Source organism: Austrofundulus limnaeus, unplaced genomic scaffold (assembly GCF_001266775.1).
Source record: "Austrofundulus limnaeus strain Quisiro unplaced genomic scaffold, Austrofundulus_limnaeus-1.0 Scaffold135, whole genome shotgun sequence".
In the NCBI taxonomy this organism is placed as follows: Eukaryota; Metazoa; Chordata; class Actinopteri; order Cyprinodontiformes; family Rivulidae; genus Austrofundulus; species Austrofundulus limnaeus.
This window is the reverse complement of record NW_013952537.1, coordinates 780,765-794,276: the sequence shown is the minus strand read 5'-3', so window position 1 is coordinate 794,276 and position 13,512 is coordinate 780,765. Positions and strand designations below refer to the sequence as shown.

Below are 13,512 nucleotides of genomic sequence, written 5' to 3'. Positions count from 1 at the left end.
TCACATAACCACACCTCAAAAGAGTTGAACTATAGCTTTAATCACTCACACAGAATAATAAATGCAGAATATTCAAATGTTTCTAATGTATTATTTTTACTCTGACCACCACTGCTGATATATATATATATATATATATATATATATATATATACACACACACACACACACTTCTTATTCTGGCTGGTCTGACCTACTTTAGGTGTTAATCAATGGCTGATTCAGTCTGAATAATATTTTAAATGGTCTTTGTTTTATCTCGTGCATGATGCTGCACTTAAATGTATGTTTTTTTCAGAATCTTAACGTATTTTTTGCATAAAAATTTAAATTGGATTGAATAATTATTTTAAGTGAATGACTGCATTTAGCCATGAATTTTATTTATTTATTTAGTTATTTGTTTATTTATTTATTTTTGGATGTAATCCTAAAATTAGTTTGGTTTCCTGACGTGCAACAGGAGCAGAAGTTTGCAGTTTTATTTCAAATTGATATTCATAGCATGCCACTTTGAATGACAGTTTCCGGATCACTTTGGACACAGTGAACAATGTGAGAGTGAAGAAGAAGATGTGGACGTTGCCCTGAAGAATGAAGTTGCTCAACTGAAAGCACACAAAACGGATCAGGAGAGGCGCTTCCAGGTCATCGAGAGCGGCGCGTACAATGTCATCTTCATCAGAACTCGAAATATAGGTAAGGCTTTTAAAACTGACAGCAGGATGAGTATTTTATGTTATTGTGATAAACCTTTTTTTTTTAAATTTATCTCTCTTTCTCTCCTAGAGCCTGAYAGATTGATTCATTACATTATGAGTGATCTCCATACCACCAAGCAGAAAAAGTCACGTTTGATCCTTCGCATGTTGCCGGTAAGATAAGATTTATTACAGGCTAACTTTGTTTCTTTTGTTCTAACTTTGTAGTTTTAGAACACACACTAAGTCGAGGGGTGATGAATCATTCTGTTAGCTGCATGTTAACTTGTGTGGCTTTGAAATAAAAACTGTTCTCACATCGTCCTCTTTTTGTCTGCTCCAGGTCATGGGAACATGCAGGCCTTATGAGGAAGATATACTGAAATTTATGACCACATTCCTGGAACCTTGGTTTAAAGCTCCAAACTGTGCAACGTTTAAAGTCGCCTACAAGGCTCGCAACAACAACCAGCACAAGAGAGAAGAAATCATTAAAAACATTGCAGGTAGCCTTCGTTCACACTGTAGGGAAAAGTGACCCGAACCTGTGTCGTGCATGATTGTTGCGCTCATTATGAAGAAAACTAACATGTTTATTTTTTTTCCCACCACATTTAGGTGTTTTGGGGAAGCTGAACTACCAAAACAGGGCGAATCTGGTGGACCCCGAGTTCGTAGTGGTTGTGGAGATCATCAAGAATGTGTGTTGCATCGGTGTGGTTAAAGACTATAAACTGTTCAGGAAGTACAATGTTTTTGAAATCGTAAAAGATGGACCCGACACTGATGGGACCACGACAAAAACGGATGGGAGCGTTGCAGAGAGCAAAGAAAAACAGGGAGAGGGAGGTGTAGAACGGGGCAAAACGGAGGAGAATGAGGGCAAAGCCGAATCACAGGACAATGAGGAGGGTAAAGTTGAAGCTCAAAGTGAGGAGGTTAATAAGAGAGAAGATGAAGATGATGATGTTAGGAGAGAAGGTGAAGATGATGATGTTAGGAGAGAAGGTGAAGATGATGTTAAGGGGGAAGGTGAAGATGATGATGTTAGGAGAGAAGGTGAAGATGATGTTAAGGGGGAAGGTGAAGATGAGGATGTTAATAAAAGTGAATGTGAGGCTAACATGGGTGAAAATGAAGATGAAGAGGTTGAAAAAGATGAAGGTGATGGGGAGTAATAGCTTACATATTAAGAGATCAGACTAGACGTGATCTAATTTTTTTTATGGTCACAACATAAAGTTTTGCTTTCAAAACTAGCTAAATGGTCAAAAAGATCCTGATGTAATTTAATGTTTTTGTTTTGTTTTGTTTTGTTTTGTATAAACCTACAAAGAGAAGATTCACTTGAAACCAAAGACAGCTGTCCATTACAGAAACTAGTTTTTATAAATAAAGAAAAATATCAACATCTTGAACCAGGACTCTTAACGCACAAATGGTGSTTTTTATGTTAAATGTGAATTTTAATGTTGGTATTATCCTAGTTTTGACATTTTTACACAACAAATGAACAACATTAAATATAAGGGAGATATCTGTCATTTAGCTGGTAGAGAATAGAAATCTTTATTTCTTTTTGAGAGTTTTGTTCTGATTATTTGGGATGTTTGTTTTTGTAGATGTTTCCTTAACTCCTCAATTAAAATATTTTGACTGATTTCCTTTGTGTTTGCTGGTTTTAGCATTTTTAAGCTGAAGGAAAATTATATGTATCTAAATATTTTACATGTGGACAATATTGTTGGTACCCTAATGACTGAGAAACCCACAATGGTCACTGAAATAACTTGAAACTGACAAAAGTTATAATAAATAAAAATGAACCAAAGAAAATCAAACATTGTTTTTGAATTGTGATTCAACAGTTTAAAAAAAATCAAACTAATGAAACAGGTCTGGACAAAATTTATGCTTTCTGTTTCTTAGTATTTGTTGCGCAACCTTTTGAGGCAATCACTGCAATCAAATGATTTCCTTATTTGTCAGTGAGACTTTGCACCTGTCCACAGGTGCAGTATCTTGTCCCACTCTATGGGCAAACTGCTTCAGTTGTCTCTGATTTGAAGGGTGCCTTCTTCAGACGCCATGTTTCAGCTCCTTCCACAGATGCTTGAATTTAGATCAGGACTCAGACTGTTCAGAAAAGTCCAATGTTTGATTCTGATCCATTCTTGGGTGTCTTTAGTTGTGTGTTTTTGGGGTCATTATCCTGTTGGAGGACTAAGCTTTCTAACACTGGGCAGCACATTTCTCTCCAGAATGCCTTGATAGTCTTGAGATTTCAGTGTACGCTGCACAGATTCAATGCCCCCTGTGCCTGATGCAGGAAAGCAAAGCTGTTTCATAGAATTAAGTTGAGGTTTTAATACATAATTATTTTTTATAAATCCTAAAATAAAGATTTGGCACAATTGTACCCAATAATACCACACAATCTATAAAATATTAAATGACACCACTCTGAGCAGTAATTCACCAAATAATAAATTTATTTTGAATTCCTTTTATTCAGCCAAAGGACAATGCAAACATATAAAATTGTGGTAAATATTTACAGGCCACCCTGTTTTCACTGCAAAGAAAGAACCAGGCACAGCTTTAGACATAAGAACAAAGAAATGATCAGCAAAGCAATAAATCAACAACACATTCCAAATAAAACAAGATCCCACCAAACTGATAGTTTTGTGGAAAAGTTATGGACAATTAATATCTTACCTGTTGTAGGTGGCTCTTTGGATGGGCAMAGTTTGAAAAAAAAATTAAACTTCATTCTGACCGGATAGATGAGCTACTGGCTAGTCTGCATGAGGGTTGCCTCAGACTAGCCGTAAACTCAACAATCCGGTCATAAAACAAAAGAAGAAAAAACCGTAAAACCAAGGTTATTCAAAAAGCCATATACAACAGGTAAGATACTGTTTGTAACTTTCACATAACCACACCTCAAAAGAGTTGAACTATAGCTTTAATCACTCACACAGAATAATAAATGCAGAATATTCAAATGTTTCTAATGTATTATTTTTACTCTGACCACCACTGCTGATATATATATATATATATATATATATATATATATACACACACATGTGTGTGTGTGTGTGTGTGTGTGTGTGTGTGTGTGTGTGTGTGTGTGTGTGTAATAGATTTTTATCTACATTTGAAATATAATGCCCTTAATTTTGTATCAAACTGAAACATAAACCAGATGAAATTCATGCTTTCTGGTACAGGAAGTCTTTAAGTTGACATTTCTTTAATAATTTGCTCATGGGGCAACTCCTTTGATAATGAAGGAATTGAAATACATTTTAAAAAGTTGGAATAGGTTTGAATCTACAGGCATGGTTAAAAGAGGTCATTTTTAAGTACTCGGTTACCAGAACGACGATTCTTTCTGCGTGTGTTTGGATTGTTTACAAGAGGTTGTGAAACATCTTATGTTCAAGTCTTGTCGTATGGTTTAAGCTGCAATATTCACACATATTTCTGAATGTGCAGAGACTACCATATTACATTTTTGTTTTTAGATTTTTATCAACACAAAACTAAATGTCTTCGGTGAAGACAGACTGAGAAATGCCTAACTTAACAGTAGTGTGTTGCCTGAACTGGATGGTTGTAATTAATTATAATAAGGACCCTCCAGTTCTTGTTTTCTGTCTGTCACACACACATTCACTAATTTGTGGTTTGCTGTTTCTGCTCATTACACTCGGGCCGAGCTGCCGCTGCGACCCACCAGTCGTTATCTTCGTCGCGTTCTGCTGAAAGTCACAAATTGCACCGCCATCTCTGGCTCTCAGGTGGCTCAGAGACCTGCTGACAAGCCTGCAGCTCTAACCTGAAGGAGAGGGTTTCAGTTTGCTGCTGTTTATTATTAGAAAAATACCAATTAAACTGTGTAACTAGTCTGTGTAATGACCAACACGCAATGTTTCCTTATTATTATGTATGCTACATTTCTCATGTTGCTGATGCAAATAAAGAACATTCAAATACAACTTCCTATGAGTTTTTCATTATTAGTATTACTGGTAATGAATGCACTTATTGAAAACGTTTTATAGCAWTTGGAGGAAATTAAAGTATTTAGGTAATTTAAAAACAGTTTGAATGTTCAGCCAGGTGCATGATAATAAAAGGAGACTATTATTATCTAAAATTATTCCATTTAAAAGTAGCCTCTGATGTTTTAATTGCCCTCAAGGTTATTTCTAATTAAACCACAGTGGGCACTAAAGCCCACTGGTTTCCATTCAAAGGTGTGTATCTCTCTCTCACACACACACACATGCAGTGCTGTGCCACACAGGATTGGACTCTCATTCAGGTTTAAATGTCACTGGTCGTGTGAAACAATCACATCCACAGGCCCACGTGCACACCGTCCCAGGAGGGGTCAGGATTAGCATCCACTGGTGTGATTCCATATCTGACCTTTATGAGCAGCTAAGTGGAGCTCTCCGGGGTCTCATTTGTTTCACTTCAACCAGACAATAGCCTCAAACCTCACAACTGCAGCATTCGTTCTTTCCTCGCAGAAGGAGCACGCCACGTCTCAGGGTTTCAGACCTCATCGAGGGTTGCAGGTGTTATTTGACCTTTTCTTACATGCGTGAATTAACCATGAAGCCCCTCGAACTCAAGCGTTGTACTTTGATTGGTAGCTTATATACCTGTTATTAAACTGTTTTTTTAACCAAACATACAAAGCACTCAACCAGTCCACTTGSTAAAATATGACAGCTCAACTGGTTTACAGTATAAATATATAACATTAATCTGAACMTATTGTAGGTTGAAATGAAAACACCGGAAACTGCAAATGCACTGACCAAAATTCAAGGACAAWCTTTAGCACTGTAAGTATTTTAATAAACTTTGTAGATGATAATTTTTCTAAGTTTATTTCTCTTTCGATGCAGTCCTGTTTGTGAGATATCTGCATTTTAAGTCCTGTCATAACTCAAGGTTGTTTTCAATTTGAGAGCAAGATTTCTTTATTTTCACACTAAAAAGTTTTAGACAACTTATGCCAATTTATAAAACATTTCACGACATCTACGTTGAAGATTGATTTAAAAAATCAACTGGAAGCCTCTTTTAGGCATGTACATACTGTAATATATAATATATAACTTTTATTAGTAATTTAGACATTTAAAAATTTCATAAGTTGTCTAAAATGTTATAGTGAGACAGGACCTTTAAATAGAATTTCTGCTACCATTTCTACCTTTCCAAGGTAAACATTAGTACACAGCTTTGCAGTTTTGATAAGAGCTTTAAATTTAAAGTTTTGGCATTTGAAGTCTAATAAAAATCAGTGTGTATTCTGGGAAACATCTACCCATCTGTTTGGATTGTCGAAAACACAACCAAAATGTGATTTTTATACTTCCAAACATCACACATTCATAGACGTCTTAAAATTATTTACATGATATTTGGTCTGTGGCACTTTTGATGCAGCCTGGGGCAATTTTATATCATTTATTTAAAAAAGTGACGTGTAAAAATCTTCACAAAATGCAATGAAATGTTAAATAAATGAGGTGTTTTAGGACAGAAGAAATCCACTTTGGTCCCGCTCAGATTAGCCATTAGCTTGTCAATCTGGTCAGAATGAAAATCTGTTTCTCCAAAGTAACTCTGATCATTGAGGTACTGTCTTTAGGGTTGTAACAACACATCAATCCACGTCAATATATTAATTAAATGATCAATGATTCAAATACATCAAGGCAAAGCCAAAACATCAATCCATATCATTATTATATGTCTGATGTAAAATGACATTTTAAGCCCATTTAACACAATTGATTGCAATAGGTGAGCGTAATACATCGTATTGATCGCAGACTTTTGAATTGAATTGAATCAAAATCATATCATAGCAGACTTTGTGATATTGAGAAACATCATATTGTCATCCAAACAAATTAATAGATCATATTGTGATAAAGCTGTGGATTTACACCCCCCCTTATCCCCAACAAGTAAGATATTGTTTACAACCACGTTCCTTTAAAAGATCTAAAGTGTCCCATTATGGAAGTTTAACTTGCCTTATGAACAGTATTCTCTTTACATATTACACTGTTAGTTATTTTATTATTAGTAATTATAATCATTATTTTTATTATAGACTCAATTTAWATTGTGCTGAATTATTCTTTTGTTCCACATACTGTTGTTTTATCCAGCCACAAGAAGGAAACAGGAGAGTCATCAGTAAAAGTAGCGAGGAAACAACTACAGTATAGCGCTGTTATTTTTCTTACTTTATTTTTCTTTTTTTGGCATCTTGCTCAGTCCTTACTCATGGACGAAGACTGACTAAAAGACCCCRACAGTGGTATTTGCCAGATAAAAAATTACATCCACAAAAATAACCACTGAGTTCTGCAAAAAAAAAAAAAAATGCATTTTGACTCCTGCCAAACTGCTGTATTAATGCAAAGCTATTGTCCACCAACTCATGCATGTGTGTCAGTTTTCCAGATGCTTGTCTTTTGTCATATAAAAACAGATGATTTGTCCATTATCATCTGTTGTTTTCCCAAATATGGCAGAGTGGACTTTTGTGTGGCTGTCTGAGTATTCCATGTGCGGCAGCCGGCTCTGTGGAACAATGAGAAAATGCTTATCAACCCTCCACAGCCTGTCAGCTCACTGCTATTAGCTGTTGCCCCCAACAGTCCTACAGGTAGGCCAACAGCATTCACRTTGATTCAAAACTATTCTGGTTGTTTTCCCCTGAAGGCAAGTAATCAGCACGGGTTTGGTTGATTGGGATTATGGAAAGTAATTTGTGTTAAAAAAAGAAAACATTTAAGTTGTTTTATTTTTTCTTGAGAAGCAGTGAAATGAGTTTTCATAATACGTAGGATGGAGATGCTTTTTGAATGTAAATGAGTGTTTATGCAATTTGTAGGTGGATAAGGTGAAAAAAAAAAGGAACGCTTGATTTTAACTGGAATGCTAAGTCTTCCTGGTGAGGGTGTTTTACTTTTAAATGAAGAGCTTTTGCTGTAAGGAGACACATTTTAAACATGATTGTAACAAGAACCTTGACAATTTGTTAGACAGGGGAGGCCATGTGGGGGCAGAGAATCAGCAGGCAGCTTGCAAAGTGACARCATGAATAGAAACGAGGAAAGCGAAGAGACAAAGAGACGCAACTTGGACGTGATCTTCATGTCTAACTGGTGATGGAGACAAAGCAGATCACTGAGACCTGAAAGATTAGTTTATTATACTGTATAAAGCTCAATCATACATGGAGAATATTTTCACTCAACTTTATTTACCATAACAGYTTTAAAGGACTACACCCACCGACCAAAGTGCTGTACATATAAAAAAAAACACAGGGAGAAACATTATTGTGTAACAKAACATATGATATATGACAAAAATATGTTACTGCACTGATTTGGCTTTGCTTATGCTTGGTTAATTTAAGCTGTTCTGCTTTGCTTAGCTAAAAGATAAATGTCTGATTTGAAAAGTAACATTTTATAGAATAGAATAGAATAGAATAGAATAGAATAGCTTTATTGTCGCTGATAAAAACAATGTTCAAGGACAGTGTTAAAACAGTGAAATGCAGTTTAGCATCCTCTCACAGGCAGCAATTTTTAAAATATAACAAAAAAATTAAATAAATAAATAAATAAATAAATAAATAAATAAATAAATAAATAAATAAATAAATAAATAATCTATACATGTGCAGTAGAATCCATGCATGATGACTGATGGCTGGGGTTAATGGCTTTCACAGCTTGAGGAAAGAAGCTGTGATTCAACCTATTTATCTATACAGACTAGCTCTAAAACAATTAAAAGTGCTCATAAAGTTGTTATTTGGAGACACATTTGTTTGATGTGAACCACATAAACAGCAAATGTGCACAGCCTTTCAATACAAAACGTTAAAAATAAAGTATATTTTATTTAATCAGAAAAATCCAACTGAGATTGCATATTTCTTTTTTTTTGAGGGAAGCCTGCGTCTTAAGGATAAACATGCATGTTTTTTGGTCTGTGGGGTGAAACCGGAGCACCTGCAGCACCTGGAGAAAACCCATGCAAACATGAGAACATGCAAACTCACCCATAGCTTGAAGCCAGGACCTTCTGTGAAGCAGCTAACTGCTAAGCTGTCATGTTGCTGAAATTGCAACTTGTATGCAATGTATTTGAGGATGTTTGTTGTTGTTGTTGTTTTTATAACCATCGGAGTATGTATTGGGCATGACTAACAGTTGCTACCACACCAAAGTTTAGCTCTAAATCTGTAAAATTCTCTGAGTTACAGTCAGTTCTGTGTCTGCTAAGGTCAATCATGAATCCGTTTGACTCCAAAAGTGAATCAGTTGTAAATGTACATCTAACGATCAATTTCTTAGAGTTTAATTAAAAACATCCAGTGATTCACGGAGTTGGGCGATAACAAAGAAATCAAGGTGAAAACCTAATTAGCTAAAATGACAAAAATGTTGCTATTAGCTGAAGTTAAATTTGTTTTACTATCACCAGTATCTTCTTTCTTTTTATTTAGTTACCTGCTTGCTGATCAGAAATTTTATGCTGCATAAATAAATCAAGATAATCTTAGCAAAGATAAAAGCATTGTGAAGAAAACAGAATGTACTGTGGTCATATTTTCACACCTTGAAAAGTAAAATATAAAAAATAGAACAATACAAGAAATGTCCTGATTGGTGAAGTGGAAATGATGGGTTATTCTACCGCCACTTGACTTACCTAATACCCATGAGTTCACTTTCAAAAAATTGTAAACTTCTCTAGCTCATTACAATATTTTTGTGGGTCTGTGAACACATAAAGCAAAAGCAAAACAATGTAACCAACGGCGCTGTTTGGGGCATAAATGAAGTAACTTCTATGACTTTATTATTAACTTTTCAGTACAGTTCTAAAAAATCCTGTTCTCTACATGTTGACATTCATCACATCATGTTTTGCCTATTGTTTGACATAAGCTACTCATTCTGTTGGGAATTAAGTGTGTTTTTTGGAGGAAGAGCTTCTTGGGGTGGACAGAAGCTGCCACAGTGTGTGACAGTAAAACATGTAGTTTTCAGACAGATGTCAAAAAGACAGAAGGGCTTCCTTAAGAGGACATACAGCTTTAACAGGATTGGAAATGGTACGGACCAGCTGTARGAGGCAAGTGAAAGCAGGGGATGAGAGTCAAAAGTGGGACTAAGGWGGGGTGACAGTGCAAGGGGCGCATTGTCTTTTAAGCCATAGAGTAAACCCAAAAACACAAYTTTGCTTTGCTGCAACAGCTTGGAGAGATGAAGAAAAAGGATGAAATCAGTTTGAAAGAAAAAAAGACTTGGATTTGGGAATGAATAAAGCTGTTCAAACACATCATCAAACACTGCTGGCACAGCAGGGGGCCTCGGGATACACCCGTCTGAGAGTTGGGTGGTGTGGGTGTGTGTGTGTGTATAGTTTTGTATCGGCCTAATAAACCATCTCTTTACAAAAAGAGGAGAGCAGTGGATGAGGGGGGGTTACAGGACTGCTTTTTTTTTGCCCCATGTTTACACCTCCTTCAAATGCACGGACCGACAGGCGCATAACGCTGGTGGCAAGCATCTGAGGTTCTTTGATGTTTGTCGATAGCGCTGCGTGATGATGTCATACGGCAGAGGAGGGAGGCACGATCAAAGAGGAGAGGGAGGGATGAGGACGCAAGAAAGGATATCCAAGACAACAACAGGACAAAGATGGCGACTGCTTCTGCCATGGGACGTCCACTGGCGTCCAGACCTCCGGATCACCAGGAGGGACCAAATTCACGCAGCAAGTGCATTCCCTTTATTTGTCCTGACAGGATGACCAACAACATTACATGTTGGAACCACTACGCCAACCTCAGCCATCACTGCCGCCAGGCTAACACGGTAAGCCCTCCGCCTTTTCTCCGCTGCCGTCAAACCTTCAACTCTCAACACCCCGATGTCTGGTTTCTCTCACTCCATCCYATGTATTTACCATGAGTTGCCGTTCCTTTTTGATATCACATTTTATACCCATTTTCCCTTCTTTTTCTCAGCCCTTTCATCATGGTCTTTTGGCTGTTAATATAGGCCTCTCTTTGCCATCAAAGCCAGCACAGCAATTGCCTTGACTCCCAAGTGTATGTGTGAGGGTGAAAGGAAGAAAAGGAGAGAGGAAAAAAAAAGAATAACACCATGTATCAAAGATCAAGGCGTGCTTTCATGCCTGTTTTTGGCCTTGCTTGGGTTTTGCTCACCATCATCTTTCCATCGTCTTTTTTTTTTATGCCGTCCAAGGTTAAAGATGCTCTCCAAACCCCTCAGACGATTCCACCGAGTCCTCATTCCCCCAAAGAGCACATTTGTTAAAAGATGAAATAAGTTGCTTTTGTGGGGAATTCGAAGCCACATTTTTTGCTGGGTTTGCTTTGAGAATATTCTGTAGCTTGCAGGCTCCTGGGCCGGAGTGCTGCCCCAATGATGACAATACGTGAAACAATATTTGAATAAGCAGCAGGAGGGCAGCCAGCTAATCCACTGTGGCTAATCCAGTATTGGTGCAAGCCATATTGGTAGCTGGAGTATTCAACACCATCACAATACACATCAGCAGGACGCCATGGCAGATATACTGACACTCTTACTAGAGGCATGACTAGCAAAGACCAGCAGATGGGTGGATAGATGGATGGATAAATGATAATTAGATGGATGAATATCTTGATCATATCAACTCATAATTTCCTCCATTCGTACAACTTAATTAGACCATTTAGGGAAAACTAATGAGGAAAAAAACTTGGGTAKAGAAGCAGTGGATTAACTTATGTGTGATGATGTTTAAGTCTTAATTTATAGTAGAGTTAAACCGAACTGACATGTCAGAATCGCCCTGCTTAATAAATATCAAACATATGAGGTCCACAGGTTCCTGTCCTGTATTTTAAGACTTTGTTTATAACCAAAAAAAAAAAAAAAAAAAAACCACTTGTGTCCAAAGAAAAAAAAAAGATCTGTTTCTGTTTCAAGAGGTATATAATGAAGATTTCATTCGCTGTGAGCATCTAAATAGGTCTTTGTGCTGGGAGGCCCCCAAGAGATAAGCTTGTTTCTGACAGGCCTCCGTACAGACACCCAAATCTGCTGTGGCAGCTGGAACAAAGAGACCCCTGAGCTGGACCAGCATGATGTTTGACAAAAATAAAGACCCGTCTGAGGAGGCTGGCTCGGTTTCTGAATTAATAATCTACTTGTATCTTCACTAAAAATTGTGGATTCTTTAAATGAAATTGTTGACAGCAGTTGAAGAGGGCTTGCATCATGAGGGCAGCCTCATCTAATCATTTGTTTTACTAATTGTTCTGTCACCACTGCAGCAAAYATCCACCGTTTCTGCTTATTAGTCCAATCATAGTGACTCATATGGAAGAAAAAGATAAACAGAACAATAGACTCAAACATATTATTATATTTAAAAATACATATCCTAAGTGAAAAGGGACCATCTGGATAATTTGGATACCCAACGTACTTTAGATTGAAACCAAAACATTTTGAACAAACCAAACACATCCTGGATGATTAAACTCCCCAGTTTCTCCTCAGGTCTAATTTTGAAGCATTTTTTTTCAACCTGGTGGAGACATCAGAGCAAGAGCAGGGCTGTGATTCACAATAATGAACTACATATAAGACCTTCTGATGTAGAGTTGATGCTCTCTATGCCATTTTTAAATGTTAGACAAGTAAAAGCTCAGATGTTAGTGCTATGGAAGTGGATAATCAGCTGCTTTGAGTTTGAGTGCAGGTGTTGTGGTGCTGTACAACCAACCTCACACTTTATTATAGTATAATAAAGTGTGAGGCTGGTTGACATATGGCTTAATACATGCTAAGAAAATAACAGGCAGGTCTGCGAGACACTATATGCCGGATGACAGATGCCAAATGTGTCTCTTTGTGAGACTGGTGTAAACTACTGTTATATTCCTCAGTGTATGTTTTAGAATTATAATAAATAATGTGTTAAAGTTATCCATGGTCAGAATCCTATTTACTATGCACCATGATTTTGTTCATTTCTGATTGACCACAAATCTGTATATGACCATATTTTATAAGAATAAAACTACTCAGCCCTGGTTTGTATAAATCCTTAAATAGTTCAGATCTTCTAGAGTGAAAATATGTGGACACGTTATGAACAATTAATGTAAATAGCTCTATGAATGGAATGCTGTTAATGCAGTAGTTCTGACCAGATTGAAAAGCCGGTTCAAACAGCTTGCCAAGACAAAACAGTGAACTTCTTCTGTTTTAAACAAACTTCAGTGTCAGTAATTTTACAGTGGTTCATGCGATAATTTTTACACTGCTGTCGATTTCACAACATACATGTATTTCAGCAGAAACATAGTGATATTCCTGTCAAACGTGCCTGGGGCATCACTGGATGTGCTAAAGCTAGGTGCTGCTAGCAGCTGTTGAAAACAACTTAAACAGAATATTAATGCAAATAATTATGTAATGCAAAACAGTCAAAGATACTTGTACTATACTAATGTTAAGTTGGGGATGGGGGTGTATTTATTCAGTCATTTATTTTGCATTATTTGAATTATTTTTTATTTAATCTGAATCACTCTGCAGATATCAGTTTTCACATTGTCACTGAAGATGGTGTTTTTAAAAGGCAAATTTATATCGACCATGACTCATTTGTAATAGTGATAAAAGGGTAAATCAGGGCTATTCAACTA

General features: G+C 36.7%; 2 protein-coding genes across 2 annotated transcripts in view; both read left to right on the top strand.

Annotated features, from left to right (window-relative positions):
- Positions 1–524: 524 nt before the first annotated feature.
- LOC106522718 (THUMP domain-containing protein 1) lies at positions 525–2,542 on the top strand (the record flags this gene model as incomplete). Its single annotated transcript, XM_014015851.1, is given in 4 exon segments — positions 525–699; positions 790–875; positions 1,045–1,207; positions 1,320–2,542. Coding segments are annotated over 4 exon segments (984 nt in total), but the record flags the coding sequence as incomplete, so codon positions are not given.
- Positions 2,543–10,484: 7,942 nt separating this feature from the next.
- LOC106522717 (axin-1) overlaps positions 10,485–13,512 on the top strand; it is a 23,469-nt gene continuing 20,441 nt past the window's right edge. Inside the window, exon 1 of the mRNA XM_014015850.1 lies at positions 10,485–10,657. The gene's annotated coding sequence lies outside the window, so the exon portion shown is untranslated. The remainder of the gene's footprint in view (positions 10,658–13,512) is intronic.